This window comes from Gopherus flavomarginatus, chromosome 15, assembly GCF_025201925.1.
Source record: "Gopherus flavomarginatus isolate rGopFla2 chromosome 15, rGopFla2.mat.asm, whole genome shotgun sequence".
Classification (NCBI taxonomy): domain Eukaryota; kingdom Metazoa; phylum Chordata; order Testudines; family Testudinidae; genus Gopherus; species Gopherus flavomarginatus.
In genome coordinates, this window is record NC_066631.1 from 2,909,599 (window position 1) to 2,925,193 (window position 15,595).

Genomic DNA, 15,595 nt, shown 5'->3' on the forward strand with positions numbered 1-15,595 from the left:
GAAGTGTCTGCTGTCTCGCTTTTTCTATTCTGTCTTTTGATGCAATAAAGTTTCCCGTCAACACTGTGGAAAGATGTGACCACACAGTCTTTTTGACTGAGTGTGCTGTCATGTCTGAACAGCCATTGGATGATTACTTGTGGTAAAGGACTTTGTTCAACACATAGTTTAGCTCTTAAAAGAATTTATACTTCACTGTGAAATTGGCTGTGTTGAAGCTTGGGTGCTCAACATGGCTGCAGGTGGAGGAAAAGCAAGTCTCCACACTTAACCATGGTTCTTTTAAAAAATGTATGTGACATAGTCCACAACGCAGCTTTAACCTGGTCAGTCTCATAGTGTAGACTGATTCTAATTGCAGGAGTCACTGATAAATGGTTTTCTAGATCTTTTATATAAGAACATGAAACAAGTTTTTAGGGGAAGGAGGGTAAAAAAAGGGGAAATGGCTAATGACTATAAAAGTGAGGACAAAGTCCCAGAATGAATCAACAAATGCTTTTAAAAGGGAGCCTGCCAATGAACAAGTCTCTAAAGGGAATAGCTGCTAAGCAATTAGCCTGGAGCATAGTAGGGAAAGAACAGAGGTTGAACAAGGAGTGTGGCTTTAAATAGAGGACAAAATGTGTATTTGATGTCCACTCTCTTCTGTATGTGCTACAGAACTGTACAGCTGTCTGAAGATGATCTGAGGGAGATTCCAAAAGCCACTAAAAGTTTCCTTGGCTATCTTACGTACAATTGATGTAGGTTTCTTTAATTTAGTGAAGGTCTATTAAGACTGGATCAGCTTTCAAGGAATTGGAGAACCAACTTTGCAACCAAAATTCCAGGGTAGAGCATTCTGGGGTGAGGAAGATGACCCCAAGCTTTATCCATTAGGGACTGCTTCGTTGAGCTTATCTTAGTGGAGATCCATGAAGAAATCCAGATGTTGGAATGGCTCCTTCAGAGAGCTCAGTGGAGTCTCACAGTTGCCTAAAAGGTTTTGGAAATACTGTGGCAGCTGGGAGGGCCGGAGGAGGTGATATGTGGCTGGGCACATGCATGCCTCTGGTTATAGAGGTGAAAGTTGAACATGCCCCAGCTAACTCTCACATCTCCTGTCTCAGTAGCACTGGGGTAGTTTATGCTGGCACTCTGTGTTTCAGTGCACTCTTCCCAGACGTGGTGAACTGTATGCAGACCGATAACCTAGAGCTGAAGAAGCTGGTCTACCTGTACCTGATGAATTATGCCAAGAGCCAACCAGACATGGCTATTATGGCTGTCAACACCTTCGTAAAGGTGAGATGGGATTGCTGCTTACTGTGGCCACGTACACCTGCGTCGTGGAGGGCTCAAGCTTGGTTTGCCATGTGTATCCAGAACCTAAGTCATTCAGCAAAATCCCTGACTGAATTTCCACTCCTCCTCCCCCTCCTCTCAATGAGCTTAATATTGCTCTTGGGGAGGAGGAAATGGGACCGGGGCAGCTCCAGGCACCAGCACACCAAACATGTGCCTGGGGCAGCTAGCCACGGGCGGCGCTCTGCCAGTTGCTACAAGGGTGGCAGGCAGGTTGCCTTCGGCGGCTTGCCTGCGGAGGGTCCGCTGGTCCCGCGGCTTCGGCAGACCTCCCGCAGGCGTGCCGTTGAATCCGCAGGACCGGGAACCTCCCGCAGGCAAGCCGCTGAAGGCAGCCTGCCTGCCGTGCTTGGGGTGGCAAAATACCTAGAGCCGCCCCTGAACGGGACACCTATCACCCAGTTCACCCTTACTTGTGCACCATATTCCTTCAGTCCTGGGCTTCCCTTTTCACCACTCCACCTAAGAACTTAACCCTGACCTGGAAGGATCTCCCTATGAGTGGGAATTCAGTCGCTGAGTGTGCCCCTCACATCAATCCTACCCAGGCTTCCCAGGCCCTGTACTGTTCTCCCATCAAATGCTGTGATGAGAGAACAGTATGGGGCCTGAGCAGCCTGCAAACTGAATTGCCACTTAACCAGCTCCAAAGAAGAGGGTGCAGGTTGGCTTTCTCAGCCTTACCTCTCTGGTCTTAGGTAAATCAGCTGTAATTCCTTGGGACATGAGCACTGGCTGAAGAAGCTAAACTTGGCCTTTATTTTACCTCAGAAGAAATACTTCCATGGCATTTGTATTTCTGTTATCCTCTCATAAACTGTGGAAGTTCTGTCCCCTCCACAAGCCTCCCATGGCTAATGTCTGTCCTGGACCATCAGCAGAGTTCACCAGTAAGGATGGCTGTAGCTGAGAAGGTCTTCATGTTCTCCTTGCTGTAGGCGTCTGCAGCTGCAGAATGAGAATGTGTTGGGAGCAAAGATGCTGCCAAAGCAGAATTTGAAATGCTTTTGGATTTGCTAGTTCCAGTTCATGCTGGAAGCCGAATACCCTTTGTGTAGGGGTGATTTACAGGTGAGGAAAAGAGTTGCACTTGACGGCTTTTGCAGAAGGTATGTAAGCACTTGGCAGAGTTGGTGTTCAGGTGACACCTAACAGGTATCTAAATGAGAAATGATGTCCACATGCAGACAGCTAGCATTAAGGGGTTAATATCTGCACTGTGGCCCAGGCTGTCAAACTCACATTCCTGAAGTCCTAAATCCATATTGAGGCACCTAAGTGAGTGACCTGATCTTAGCACTCAATGCATGGCACCACTGGAATTCTAATCACTTTTGTTTTGGTTCCTGAATATGTACTAAGAGCTGCAGCCCCCCCAAGCCTGAAAATTGTGGCCCAAAGAAGTGTCAGGAATCTAACATCCTTTTTTAACCCCTGTAGGACTGTGAGGATCCCAACCCTCTTATCCGTGCTCTGGCTGTGCGCACAATGGGCTGCATCCGGGTAGATAAGATAACTGAGTATCTCTGTGAGCCGCTGAGGAAGTGTCTGAAGGACGAGGACCCTTACGTGCGCAAGACAGCAGCAGTCTGCGTGGCAAAGCTTCATGACATCAATGCCCAGCTTGTGGAGGACCAAGGTTTCCTGGACACATTGAAGGACCTGATCTCAGATTCCAACCCTATGGTGATTGTTCTTTTCGGCTTTCATTTGCTGCTCTATGCTGTCTTCACCCCCTTCCTCTCTTCTCCTCCAGACTTGGTCAGTTGCTCTTCCCACTCACTTATCCTCTCCCACTAATCCAAGCATAAACCTCTGCATGGCTCTGTGCATTCATTGCTTCAGCCAGGGGCACTTGGGAATCTTCCAAAACATGAGTATGCTGAGATCTCTTCAGTGGTCCTTAGAAAATGCCATTGTACAAAGGAGGCTTCTTTAGCCTCCAGACGCTGTGGACTCTCCCTCCTCTTCCCCCCCCCCCCCCCCCCCCCCCCCGTTGCTTACACTACAATATTTAGGGGTAGCCTCTCGTGAGAGCTGTGCAGATCTCATTGCTTGCCCTTGTAATCCTGGCCTGGCCTGGCCTTCCTTTCCTTTTACTACCTCTGCAGTATGCTGTTTGTTAGCAGGTAACCATTCCGCCCTTCCAGGTGCATCCCGGGTGAGAAGGCCCTGCTTGCTAGTTTGAGGTAATCTGAAAGGAGATGGATACTGTAATAGCCAGTGACTCCTGTGTGGTTAGTGCCTGCCCTGACAGACGAATGGAGTAGATGGTGCAACGAGTCTTCTCCATTGCAAGGTGTTCTGTGCAAATGTCACTCGCTCATGTCTGTGCAAAACCAGACAAGTTTAAGAGATGGGGCTTGGAGGTGCATTAAAGCTGTTGTGGGGGCAGAGGTGACGGCTTGTGTCACAGAACTCTGCTGATGGTGCAGAAATGGTTCTGATGCCGGTACTGCTTTCTGGGTAGTCATTGCCACCAACACAGCCACCTTGACTAAAACCCAACAGGTAGCCATGAATAGGTGCAGTGCCTGGCAAGAGGGGAGTGATATTGGAACCATCATGTCTGTGTCTGATGCCTTTTCAGTCTGTCAGAGCAACTGCATGGAGCACTGGCACTAGGCAAGAGATGTGTTTAGTTTTAGGAGCATTCTTGTAAAAGCTATGGATATGTCAAAGTCAGTCTCCTCCCACTCTGCCAGCGGGACTCTTCCTGCCTGTCAGTTTCTTCCTTGTGCCTCAAAGGGCTACACTTTTTTCTTTAGTTAGGTCTTAGCCCTGCTGCTTCCATCCTTACACTCCTCAAGAGAAGTTATCTCTTCTGTGTATCTCCTGGCTAGGTAAAGAGGCTGGGGAGAGCGCTTACATGTGATCTGGTGGCTCTAGCCTCTATTCTTTGCAAGGGTTCAGTTACCATCGAGCTGCCATCCAGGAAATTAGGGTTTTGGGAAATGGAAGCTCTGGTGTAATGACTCTGGCATAAAATGGTGGCTGCATTTCATCAGTTCCTTTGTGAACTCACTGGCTCTTAGTTCATAACATGCTTTGGGGTTCTGGATACCAGTCAGGGTGGCTTAGTGAGCATTGGCTCTGAAACATCTAGGGAATCTGGAGCCACGATTTGGAATCCTGTCTAGGTCAGTTTAACCATTTGTCCTTCGGAAGCTATGTAACTGTCTTAACTGAAACCTTTACAATCAAGGGCCTGTCTGCTCTGCTTGGGCACCCTTTGCACTTATGGGTAGCAATTAGCCTTAACTGGCCAAAATTTCCCTCCCCATCTCTGCTTCAGACCATTTGGGTGCTGCTCTCTAGCACAGAGGTGGCTGCCTGTATATAGTTGGTAAGCGCTCTAGGATCCTGCTGAGATGAAAGGTAGGCAGATGTATTACTTAGCCAAGATGAAAACCATGTAACATCCACATCGAGCTTCCTCTTGTGAGGGGACTTGGCAGCAGCTAGGCCTGCAGCATTGTGTCAGAGCTCCCCATCAATGCCCAGGATTTGGGTTCTCTCCTCATGATCAGCCCATGGCAGCATTTCCAGCTCTGAGTGCAGTGTCCTCCCTCTCTGCTCTGCCAGGATTACTTTGACTGCAGAAATCAGAAGGGCCTAATGGAGGAACGAACCTTCTTGTTCTCTCCAAACCCCTATGCCCTGAAGAGAGCACTACAGCAGAAAGTCAAGAAGCACTTTTGTGTCACTGAAATGCATTGACAAGTCTGTTTGGCCTGTAAGTGCAAACAATTCCCCCTTAGGTTTTTTTCTTTCAAGCCTGGATGAGCAGATGAGTTTTTAGCTGATGGCCAAGCCCTGTTCTGGTCTCTAGCACAGCACTGATGCCAAAATCCAATACTACAGCTAGCCAGCAACTGGTGACTCAGAAGTGAGTGAATAACCCTGCAACACGGGTAGGTTTGTAACATCTTTCGCTGTGTTACAGGTTCCAGGGGAGACTCGTCACATCCTTGATAACTTGTGGACTTGCCCCTTCCTCTTATCTCCCTCTTTCTCTAAAAGAAAACCCTGACTTTGGTGCTGGAGAGTATTTCAAACCCTACTAACCACCATGTCTCCCTCGCCCCTCTCTCTTCTGCCCGTCAACTCTTACCACCCACCCAATTAAGCATCTGCATTGCTGTGCAAACCTCACAAGCAGGGAGCCAATGGCTTCAAAGGAGATTAATGTTTAGGGAGCAAAGGTGTTGTGGTCAGTGTCTGAACAATGGAGGATCCCATCTTCCAAGCTCCAGGGTGAAGGGCTGGGTCTGACTCCAGCTTCACTTCACCAGCGCACACTGAATATTTAAAGAGGTTACCATGTGGGCCACAGGACCATGCTAACAGTAATTACTCTCAGGTCTCCTGTGTGTATGTTTATTTGTGTGAGGGGGGTTGGCACTCAGTTGTCATTTGGAGTCTCTGAGAGGTGCTGTTGGCGAGGATGTATGTCTGTTTTCAGGGAGCTGGGGGGCTTGTAAATCTGCCTCAGGTTCTGTTCCATGCAGTTATGAGCCCTGTCTTCCTATCCCTAGTTGACTTTTCCCTGCAGCCCAGGTTGGTGGTAGTGTAAGAAATTGCTTGTGGCTGGTGTGATGGTGAAGCCACTGATAGAGTCGCGGAGGAGCATGTGTCTTAAAGCTTTTTCATGTAGGGTATTCAAATGTGTCTTGTCCAACGAGCGTTTGGTCAAAGAGCTGTGGTTCCCTGGCAGTGTGCAGTGTTCTTGGCTGCCTTTTGGGTCGCCCTGTAGTGCCAGTAGCAGTTCCAAGCCACAATAATGCCCTGCAATTCTTAATGTCTTTTGCTGAGGCGACCTAAGTGCTTACAGAGGTGGATAAGCCCCCTGGCTTGCGGAAGGAGGAACTTGGGCGCAGAGGTTACCCGCAGTAACACAGGTAGCTCCTGGCAGAGCCAGAAATAGAACCTGGGTTTCCTGACACCCAGGTCCCCATCTGCTGTCCCCCAGGCAATACTGCCTCCTTGCATCTATGTGACTATGAATGGGAAGGTGTTAAATGTGCAACATGGATGTTAATTGCCTGCCTGTCCTCTCTCAGGTGGTGGCTAATGCGGTAGCAGCCCTTTCGGAAATAGCAGAGTCTCACCCAAGCAGTAACCTGCTGGACCTGAACCCCCAGTCTATTAACAAGCTGCTGACGGCCCTGAATGAGTGCACAGAGTGGGGCCAGATCTTCATCCTGGACTGTCTGGCTAACTACATGCCTAAAGATGACCGGGAGGCCCAGAGGTGAGGAGGTCGAGGGGGAAGCTGTGGCTCCTGCTGTTGGAAGGCCCAGAGGTGGGGGAGAGGAGGGGCCGGGGATCCCACTGTTGGGTTGCTGTGGTATCTGGACATTAGGGATCCAGAAATCAGGCTGATTGGCCAATGACTTGTAAGCTGCATGGGACCTATACACTAGACCATGTAGAGCACATCCTTCCAGTGAGACCCCAAAACATCTTTTTTGGTTTATATTCCCCAGCCAGTGCAAGGAGCAAGTATCACTAGTGCCCTGGGGCATATCCCTTCCTGTTCTTCATCTGAGGCTCCACTGTTATGCTGTTCTGTTCTGTCAAGGAGACCTTAACTCTGCTTCTTCCTGAGTCTGTTTTGGCTTCTAGGTCACCTTGAGATGATGGCTCAGAAGTGGCATGAGATACTTTTCTTTGCCGGCTGAGTTAGTTCACCAGCACTGGCAATGAGGTGATGGGACCCTGTCACTGATCCATTGTTGGGTTTGCCCCTCCAGCAGTCCTGTGAGCCCAGATTACTTTCAGGACAGCGGAGCATGAAAGAAATGGTTGAAAGCAGTCCCTAGTGTGAACCAAATACTGGCAGAAGCTTGTAACCTTGGTGGTACTAGCAATGTTTGCCTTAAGGGTTAAAACTCTTTTCTATCCAGTTGCTTTGCATTTGCCTTTCTTCTCCCTTCTCCCCACACCCCTCCCAGCATCTGTGAACGGGTGACGCCCCGGCTGTCCCATGCCAACTCTGCCGTGGTCCTGTCGGCAGTGAAAGTGCTCATGAAGTTCATGGAGATGCTGTCAAAGGACCTGGATTATTATGGCACCCTGCTGAAGAAATTGGCTCCTCCTCTGGTCACATTGCTCTCGGCAGAGCCTGAGCTGCAGTATGTGGCACTCCGCAACATCAACCTCATCGTGCAGAAGAGGTGAGATGCAGCCGTCTAATGCTGATGGGTGAGGAGGCATAGTCAGCTCCTCCATGCCAGGCCTGGCTGGCCTCAGGCAAACCCCTCTCCCTGCTCAGACCTCAGCAGTGGGGCCTTAACCACCCAGCAATCTAATGCCATGAATACAATCTACTTTGGAAGCTGCACAGCAGAACCTAATATATGTGGCCCAGCCCCATTATGATAGTTGAGTTACAGATGTACAGCTTGAGCTTTCAGAACTCCTAGTGATGAGAATCATTGACATGGGCTTGCTTTAAATCCCAATAGAATCCTCCCTCTTCCCTCGGCAGAGTTGGAATCTCAGAGATTCTGTGAATCAAGAAATGAAATGGACTACAAACTAAGGATTTGTCTACACTGCCATCACAGGATGCCATTGCAGCTCACGGGGGCATAGCCAAGCTCGGGGCCTGGAGCAGGGAAGTCACTAAAGCATACACTGTCATGGCTTCACTGCGCTGGTACCTGAACTAGCCAGATCAAAGCTAGGTCTAAACAAGCTCTAATGACACCCTGTGATTGCAGTGTAGCTATATCTTTAGAGACAAGCGTCACCCTCCAAGTGAAGTGTGTACTATTGGTTGCCTTCTCACGCTTTATACTGTATATGATAAAACTGTAAAATTCTTTATCAGATGTGTCTAATGATTTTGGAAAAAATCATTTTTGTGTTGCTCTTTAAAATGCAGCTGTTCCTTTTCATATAAAGGAATACCTGAAAGGGCCCTTTCCTGTGTCATGCAACTATGAAAATCTGCCTATGCCCAATGGGGCATTACAGGCTAAGATACGTAGACAGCGTCTTCCTTACAAGTTCTACAAGACTAACCAGCCAATGTAAACCATACCTAGATGGTGAGTTCTGTCTGCCAGTGGTTAAGGGAGAGTCCGGATCAGATCTTTACATTTCTTTCCTTGCCATTATTGCATGTTGAAATTAGAAGCTTCTTCTGGAAGTGGAGAGCAAATAGAACTGAGAAAGGTAGATCAGCTAATAGGTAGTTAAACTAAAAGTCAGTCCCATTCTCAGTTTGTAGAGAACTGATGGTCTAGTGGTTAGGGCACCAGGCTAGCACTCAGGAGACCTGGCTTCATGTTCCATGGCAAGTCACAGTCTCTGTGCCTGGATTCCCCATCTGTGCAATGGAGTTAATAGCATGTCTCCACCTCAGGGGTGTGCATAAATACTCTAAGGCCTTGTCTGCCTTTTGCTGACAAAACCAGTGGAAGGTATATACGCTACAATGCTATTTTTTGCAGCAAAACTCTCCTGTTTTGCCTACCAAATAAAACCACCTCAGTGAGAGGCATAGCTTTTGGCAGCAAAGTTAAAGCGAGAAAGCATCAGTGTAGATGCTGCCATTTGTTGTGTCACCATAACTGACCTCCCCCAGTATCCCACAATGCCCACTGTGACCATTCTACTCACTGTTCCGAACTCTGCTGCCCTGCAGGCATGCAACCCTCGCCTTTCAAAGGTCCAGTAAGCTTTGACATTCCTCAACATGAAGAATTCATATGCTGAGCATGTGGCTCCCAGCAGCACAACAGCAAAGGCTCTCTTGCCTGGACTGCGTTGGTCTGTGGGCTGAGGAGGATGTGGGAGAACTGGGAGGGAATCGCAGAACCATTAATTTGGAATCCGGCTCTCCCCAGCACTAGGAACAAAGTGGCAGGCAGAGCAGGCTGCTGCTCCTCAGGGGTGAGGACTGAGAGACTGTCAAGCTGTGTAGAGGCAGGGGCTGATATGGGGGTGGGTGTCCCTCTCCCCTGCCTCAGGATTGGTTGTTTCCAGCTGCTGTCTGGACTCTCTCTCCCCCAACACACATGTACTCTGTCTCTCCCCCACATACTTACACATGCTCCCTGTCACACACACTTTCTCCACCACACATGGCAGTTGAAAAGCAGCTGGCAAGGCAATCTAGTAGGATGCCCATGGAATGATGGGATTCAGAAATCTGCATCATGTGATGCTGTACCTGCCCCATGATGCATTGCAAACCCTTCCCAAAGTGCTGTGCAACCAGTTGCACAGTGGGATAGTTACATTGACACAGAGCAGTGCACTCTGGGTAAGAGCTGCTAGTATGGTTGTGCTCTGCTGACACAAGGAGTATAGTGTAGACGTGCAACAGCAGTTTAATTAAAGCAGTTGCTGTATGTTGGCATAACTTTTGTTGACAAAACTCTGTAATGTAGACAAGGCCTAAAGATTGAGCTCAGATGCTAAGGTAATGGTGGCCATACAAGTCCCCAAGAGTTTTATATCCTCAACCCTTTCATGTTGCCTTGTGCAAGCCCCAGAAGCAGCTGCTACTGCAGAAATAACCCTGTTGTCCTCAAGAAAAGTGTGTTGGGGAAGGAGAGGGGGGAATTGTATTAACTATCTCCAAACTTTATAGCTGTTTTTTTCCCCCAATTGTGATACTCCTCCCAGCCCTGCTCCATGCTGTTCATTCATACTGATACTGCGGTAGAGCCTAGTGGCCAGGGCCGCCCGGGGGAGGAGGGGAGCAAGTGGGGCAATTTGCCCCAGTCCCCGCAGGGGCCCCCATGAGTTTTTCGGGCCCCCTGGAGCAGGGTCCTTCACTCACTCCAGGGGCCTCAGAAGACTGTCGCGGGGTCCGGGCCCCCAAAGCTTCTTCCGCTCCGGGTCTTCGGCGGCAATTCGTCAGTGGGGGCGGGGGGTCCTTCCGCCCCGGGACCCGCCACTGAAGTGCTGGGTCTTTGGCAGCAATTTGGCGGTGGGGGGCACCACCGTGGGTCTTTGGGGCACTTCGGCGGTGGGTCCCGAAGCGGAAGGCCCCCCTGCTCCAGCGAAGACCCCAAGCCTCCTGAATCCTCTGGGCAGCCCTACTAGTGGCCAGCAAGATCCGACTCTCCCTGTGGTGGATGCTGTGCTTCTCAAGGCTTTCAGGAAGCTTTATTGTGCAGCCATCTGTGGTTAAGATCCTTTGTCACAAGGTCTTGGTCAATTCTTCAGCCCTTTCTATGCTCCAGTATGTGACCAGTGCTTCTAGCTAACTCAAAAAGGAATCAGTTTTATGTTTCAGGACATCAGATGATTGCAGAGGTCAGGGCATATTTCTCTTGCTGCCTCCCTCCCACATGCTGCATTGTACAATGCTGCACTAGCTGCATTAGAAGGGAGAAGGGGTCACTTACCTCAAAAGATTCAGGTTCTGCCACTGCCAGAAGCAGGATATTGATCCTGAAAGATGAATGACCTGATCTAGCAAATCCCATGTTCCCATCCAAGCTGGGTGTGCTGCTTCAGACTTGAGGGACTGGTGATGTTAGCATGCGGCTAACACCGAGTCACTCCCCATTCACCTCACCATGAGGTTCTGGAAGCAGTTATGTTGACACAGGTGCATGTCGGACATCCTCAATACATGGTGGGAGGGGGAATTGGCACTGGATTTTAAAATGGCTCTTTGCTGACTCACATGATAAAATGTAGAGAGTTTGAGTGTCATTTAACACCCCCTGTCTCCCCCTCCAGGCCTGAAATCCTGAAGCATGAGATGAAAGTGTTTTTTGTGAAGTACAACGACCCCATCTACGTTAAACTGGAGAAACTGGATATCATGATCCGCCTGGCTTCCCAGGCCAACATTGCTCAGGTCAGCCCTCCTCCCCAGGGGATCCAGCCCACTTTGTGCCTGCTGGAAGGGGCAGGCTGTGGGAAAGTTGTTCCCCACTCTTTGGCCTGGTGTAACAATCTGCAAGTACCTGAAAGGTGTAAATTGTGACTAGAAGATTCGTTCTGGCCAGTGAAATGGGGGAAGGGAGTGGTGACTGGGTGAAATTAAACTGAAGCATTGACAACATTACTGGGGGGGGGGGGGGGGGGAATTTCGTAATGGGGAGCTCTGTTAGGGTCTGGACCTAAGCCCACTGAAGCCAATGGAACAGTTCAGTCTTTGGCTCCAGGCCTTAGACTGGGGAGTAGTCTCCCAAGGGCAGTGATAGAAACCCCAGGGTTGGCGATATTTAAACTGGCCTGACTAAGGGCAGAACCCTGTCTTGGCCCCAGGGAGGGCTGGACTGGCCTTCTGGTAAAAGTCCCTTTGTCCAGCACCAGTTTCAGGGGTGGGGGCTGAGTTCTCTAGCATTGTTGCCTTCCAGCATTCTCTACAGACCAGTGCCTGCTGAGAGAGCTAAGCAAGTTCTAGAAGGATCCCTTTTCTCTCTCACTTCACCTCCCATACCAGCATCAGCACAGTGGGAGAGGTGGAAACTTCTGCTTTACATCTGTGCCCTACCTATGCACATGCATACCTCAGTTTAATTCCATTGCCTAAGAGTATCACTGCAAGCCGCCTTGCTTTCAGCCAGCATTAAACACCGATGGGGAGCCTTGTCAAGCAGCCATATCTGGTTAGCATTCTGCGAGGGTTTTACTTCACCTCACTCATAAATATTGTGGCTAATGAGATATTAAGAGTGTGTAGCTCTTCAGAATATTGTCAAACTGTGTCTCTAGGAAGCCAGCAGACCACAATGCTGTCAAGAATGTTGTGTCAGCCAGAGCCTGTGGATGTTTAGGAGCCCATTATCACATCCCTTTTGAGGGATCCTGGCCCTCTACTGCAAAGGGCAGGGGCATCTGCTCCAGTGACTCCTTCCTGGCAGGACAGGGCTCACCTTTTTGCCCTCTCTGGCAGGTGCTTGCTGAACTGAAGGAGTATGCAACAGAAGTGGATGTGGACTTCGTGAGGAAGGCAGTCCGAGCCATCGGCCGCTGTGCCATCAAGGTTGAGGTGAGTGGCAGGATGCATTGGCCAGCATGACAAGGAGAAGGCTCTTTTTTGGGGGAAAAGCTGGGACTGTGGTTAGTTTAACAAGAAATTCAAGCCTGAGTTGCTTAACAAACCAAAGCTACACCAGCTGGGGGAGAGGGGAAGGGTAATCTTCATACATGGTTCCTCTAGATGTGCCCACACACATCAACTGTTCCTCATGTGCTGTGTTTAGTCGTAGTTTAACCGCAGGAGGCCAGATTCAGAAGTAGGGTGCAAAAAAGTGTAACTTCACATTTGGATTGAATTAATTGTCCCATGACTGATTCCATATGTCCTCTCTCCCCCTCTCCTCCATTCGATGTGCTGAGCACTTGCAGCCTCAAGGAACAAGATCTAGAGGAATCTCTGCTTTTGCTTTCTCAGTGCTGAGACAAGCTCGAGAGAGATGGGACTGCAGTTGTTCCATGAGAGAGATTTCCATCAGTATTTCTACCGAGCGGCATGGAATTTATTTAATCTATCTGCTCACTGGTCTCAATTGTCAAGGCTTCTGCTCTAGTACTGCTGTATCCTTGGGCTTTTTGCCCCTGTGCTAAAGTGGTTATTGCTTGCGACAGACCAGACAGGGAAATAGGTATTTATAAGCTTCATCAGTGAAGCAAATGACTAACAGTTTGTCTTGTTGAGAGACTGTAGGAGTCTTGGGATTAAGTTAAGCCTTCACTTGGGTGTTCCCACTCAGGAATAATTTGGAGGAAAGGACTATTGAATCTTCCTGAAATTCCAGATGGCCCTTCCCCATGGCTTGTGTTGTCTCTAAGCCACCTATTTATAGACAAATTCAGGATGAATTGGGTTTGACAGATGTAAAATTGTGTATTAAGGCCAAATACTCTAAAGCAAATCAGAGAAATAGCTTGGCGATCGCAACCTAGCCTTGCTGGAGATAAACTGTTAAACAAGGCATCACTGGAGCTAATTTGGCCTTCCCTCACTCAAATCCACTGTGGGTGTGTGAGTCTGAGTGAGAACCTAGTTAGCCCTGTTTGGAGCTCCCTCTACACAAATCCCATCATTCTGCAGCTGAGAGATCCTCTTCTGAGCTGAGCTTCTTACCATGTGCAATATTTGGCTCTGCTTTTGAACTTTCCCCTTGCGGTTGACTTAAGAAAGTGGTAACTAGCGTTTCTTATCACCATGATCTCAGATCAACAATGTTAATAAAATTATAGACTCCCAGCCTCTGCCTTTAACATAGACGTCTGGCAGACTTCAGAGTCTTCCATCACCATTGTGGTAGTCAGGACAAGAAGCCTCTATTGGCACAGAAAAATGAGAAATAAACAGGCTACGTCATTTATTGGTAAGTGCTGCATATAGGCAACATGTTATGTGGCTCAGGCTTAAATTTTGCGTTAAAAGTGAGATGGAAAAAAAGATTAATATTCTTTCCCCATAGATAGGACAACTGTTTAAAATGAGTTGTCCTGCTAGTGATCAGGACACGCTCTGCTTGTTTGTGTCATTTAGCATAGTGCTCTGCCTAATGTGGCTGGAGTCGCTGCCATAGCAAAGCAAGGCCCTGCACTTAACTTGTAGGCATGTATCTGTTGGGTGATAACTTTGGAACACTGTTTCTGATCAGTTTCCCTAGAATGCTCCCTGAAATTTTGGATTTTTAACAGAACAGGGACTTAGTGATGGGAGGGTGGGGAGCAAGGATCTGCAAGAAAATGGCAGGCAGGGAGTCTGGGAAGTTGTGATGGACTTCCCTGGAGTGCAACCTGGAATTGGAGTAATGCTGAGCCTTCTGTCTCACCCGACTGGGCTCCCTTACTGTGATACTCTGACAAGTTGCAGACCTCTCCTGGTCCTGCACTCACACAAGCATTTACACAGGCAGGGACACATCCAGCTGCAGTTACACAAATGCCTTTGCCAGTCACACAACAATAGAGAGGCTTCAGCCCCTAGCCCAGGGGTAGGCAACCTATGGCACGTGTGCTGAAGGTGGCACACGAGCTGATTTTCAGTGGCACTCATACTGCCTGGGTCCTGGCCACTGGTCCAGGGGGCTCTGCATTTTAATTTAATTTTTAAGAAACTTCATTTAACATTTTAAAAACCTTATTTATTTTACCTACAACAATAGTTTAGTTATATATTATAGACATATAGAAAGAGAGCTTCTCAGAACATGAAAATGTATGACTGTCACTCGAACCCTTAAATTCAAGTGAATAAATGAAGACTCAGCACAGCACTTCTAAAAAGTTGCTGACCTCTGCCCTAGCCTATGACCCCAGAGCTGTACTGTCTTGCCCTGACCAGAGTAAGTTTTATTACCCAGTCCGCCCCTCCTTCCCTCAGTGTGGAGAGGACAATGCACCAGCTCCTGTTACTGAGCAGATTTCCTTTTGCACTTCAAACAAACACTATTTTAGGTAAAACGTCTAAAACAGATTTATTAACTGCAGAAAGATTGTAACTGGTTGTAAGTAATAGCGTACAGCTCAAAGTTGGTTACCTAGGAATATACAAAGTAACAATCAAAGTGCTATATACTAGACAGTATTTGAATCAAGCAGTGTCTCACCCTGATGGTACAGGCAGTTTGCAGATCTTTCATACACAGGCTGGGATTCCTTCTTCCCTGCCTGGGACCACCTTCCCCAGTTCAGTTTTTGTTCCTGAGGTGTTTCCAGGTGTTGAGTTGTAGGGGCAGTGAGACCAAGTGGTGGTGTCACTTCCCCCTTTTTATAGCTTCTTCCATGTGGAGGGAACTTCTTTGTTCTAAGCAAAATCCCCAGCACAGTTAGTGGTAAAGTACAGGCACAAGATGGAGTCCAGTATCGCATGCCCTTGTATCCTTCGATCAGTGAGTATGTGAGTAGTGGTTGCTATGACTAAAGTGTTCGCAGGAAAGCCCATCAGATGAGGATAAGCTTTCCCCATGGCCTCAGGGGCACTGGAACAATTTTTATAGTTGTCGATTGAAGGGGCCATAGTGTTTATAGTGAGGGTGCTGAGAGCTATTGAGCCAAACTGTAAACCCTTTATATAATGGCAACCACTTCAAGCCAGGGGGTGTGGCAGTGCCCCAACACCCTTAATTCCAGCCTCTAGGCATGGCCCATTGTTTTTGTTGATAGGCCGTTATCTTGACTAGTCCATTTACAATGTTCTGACTAGACTAAATGTAAACTAACTTGTGGGGCTTATCCAGGAGCAAGCACATTTGCAATACAGATGCATAGTCAATATTCATAACTCCAGGTACAAAAGTGATATGTG

General features: G+C 48.4%; 1 protein-coding gene across 4 annotated transcripts in view; it reads left to right on the plus strand.

Annotated features, from left to right (window-relative positions):
• Positions 1 to 15,595, plus strand: part of AP1B1 (adaptor related protein complex 1 subunit beta 1) — a 72,002-nt gene that overhangs the window by 32,745 nt on the left and 23,662 nt on the right. For all 4 annotated transcript variants that reach the window (XM_050923717.1, XM_050923716.1, XM_050923719.1 and 1 more), the window contains 6 exons: positions 1,152 to 1,287; positions 2,788 to 3,033; positions 6,411 to 6,601; positions 7,305 to 7,526; positions 11,059 to 11,179; positions 12,224 to 12,319. In XM_050923717.1, coding sequence (XP_050779674.1) covers positions 1,152 to 1,287; positions 2,788 to 3,033; positions 6,411 to 6,601; positions 7,305 to 7,526; positions 11,059 to 11,179; positions 12,224 to 12,319 — 1,012 coding nt within the window. The remainder of the gene's footprint in view (positions 1 to 1,151; positions 1,288 to 2,787; positions 3,034 to 6,410; positions 6,602 to 7,304; positions 7,527 to 11,058; positions 11,180 to 12,223; positions 12,320 to 15,595) is intronic.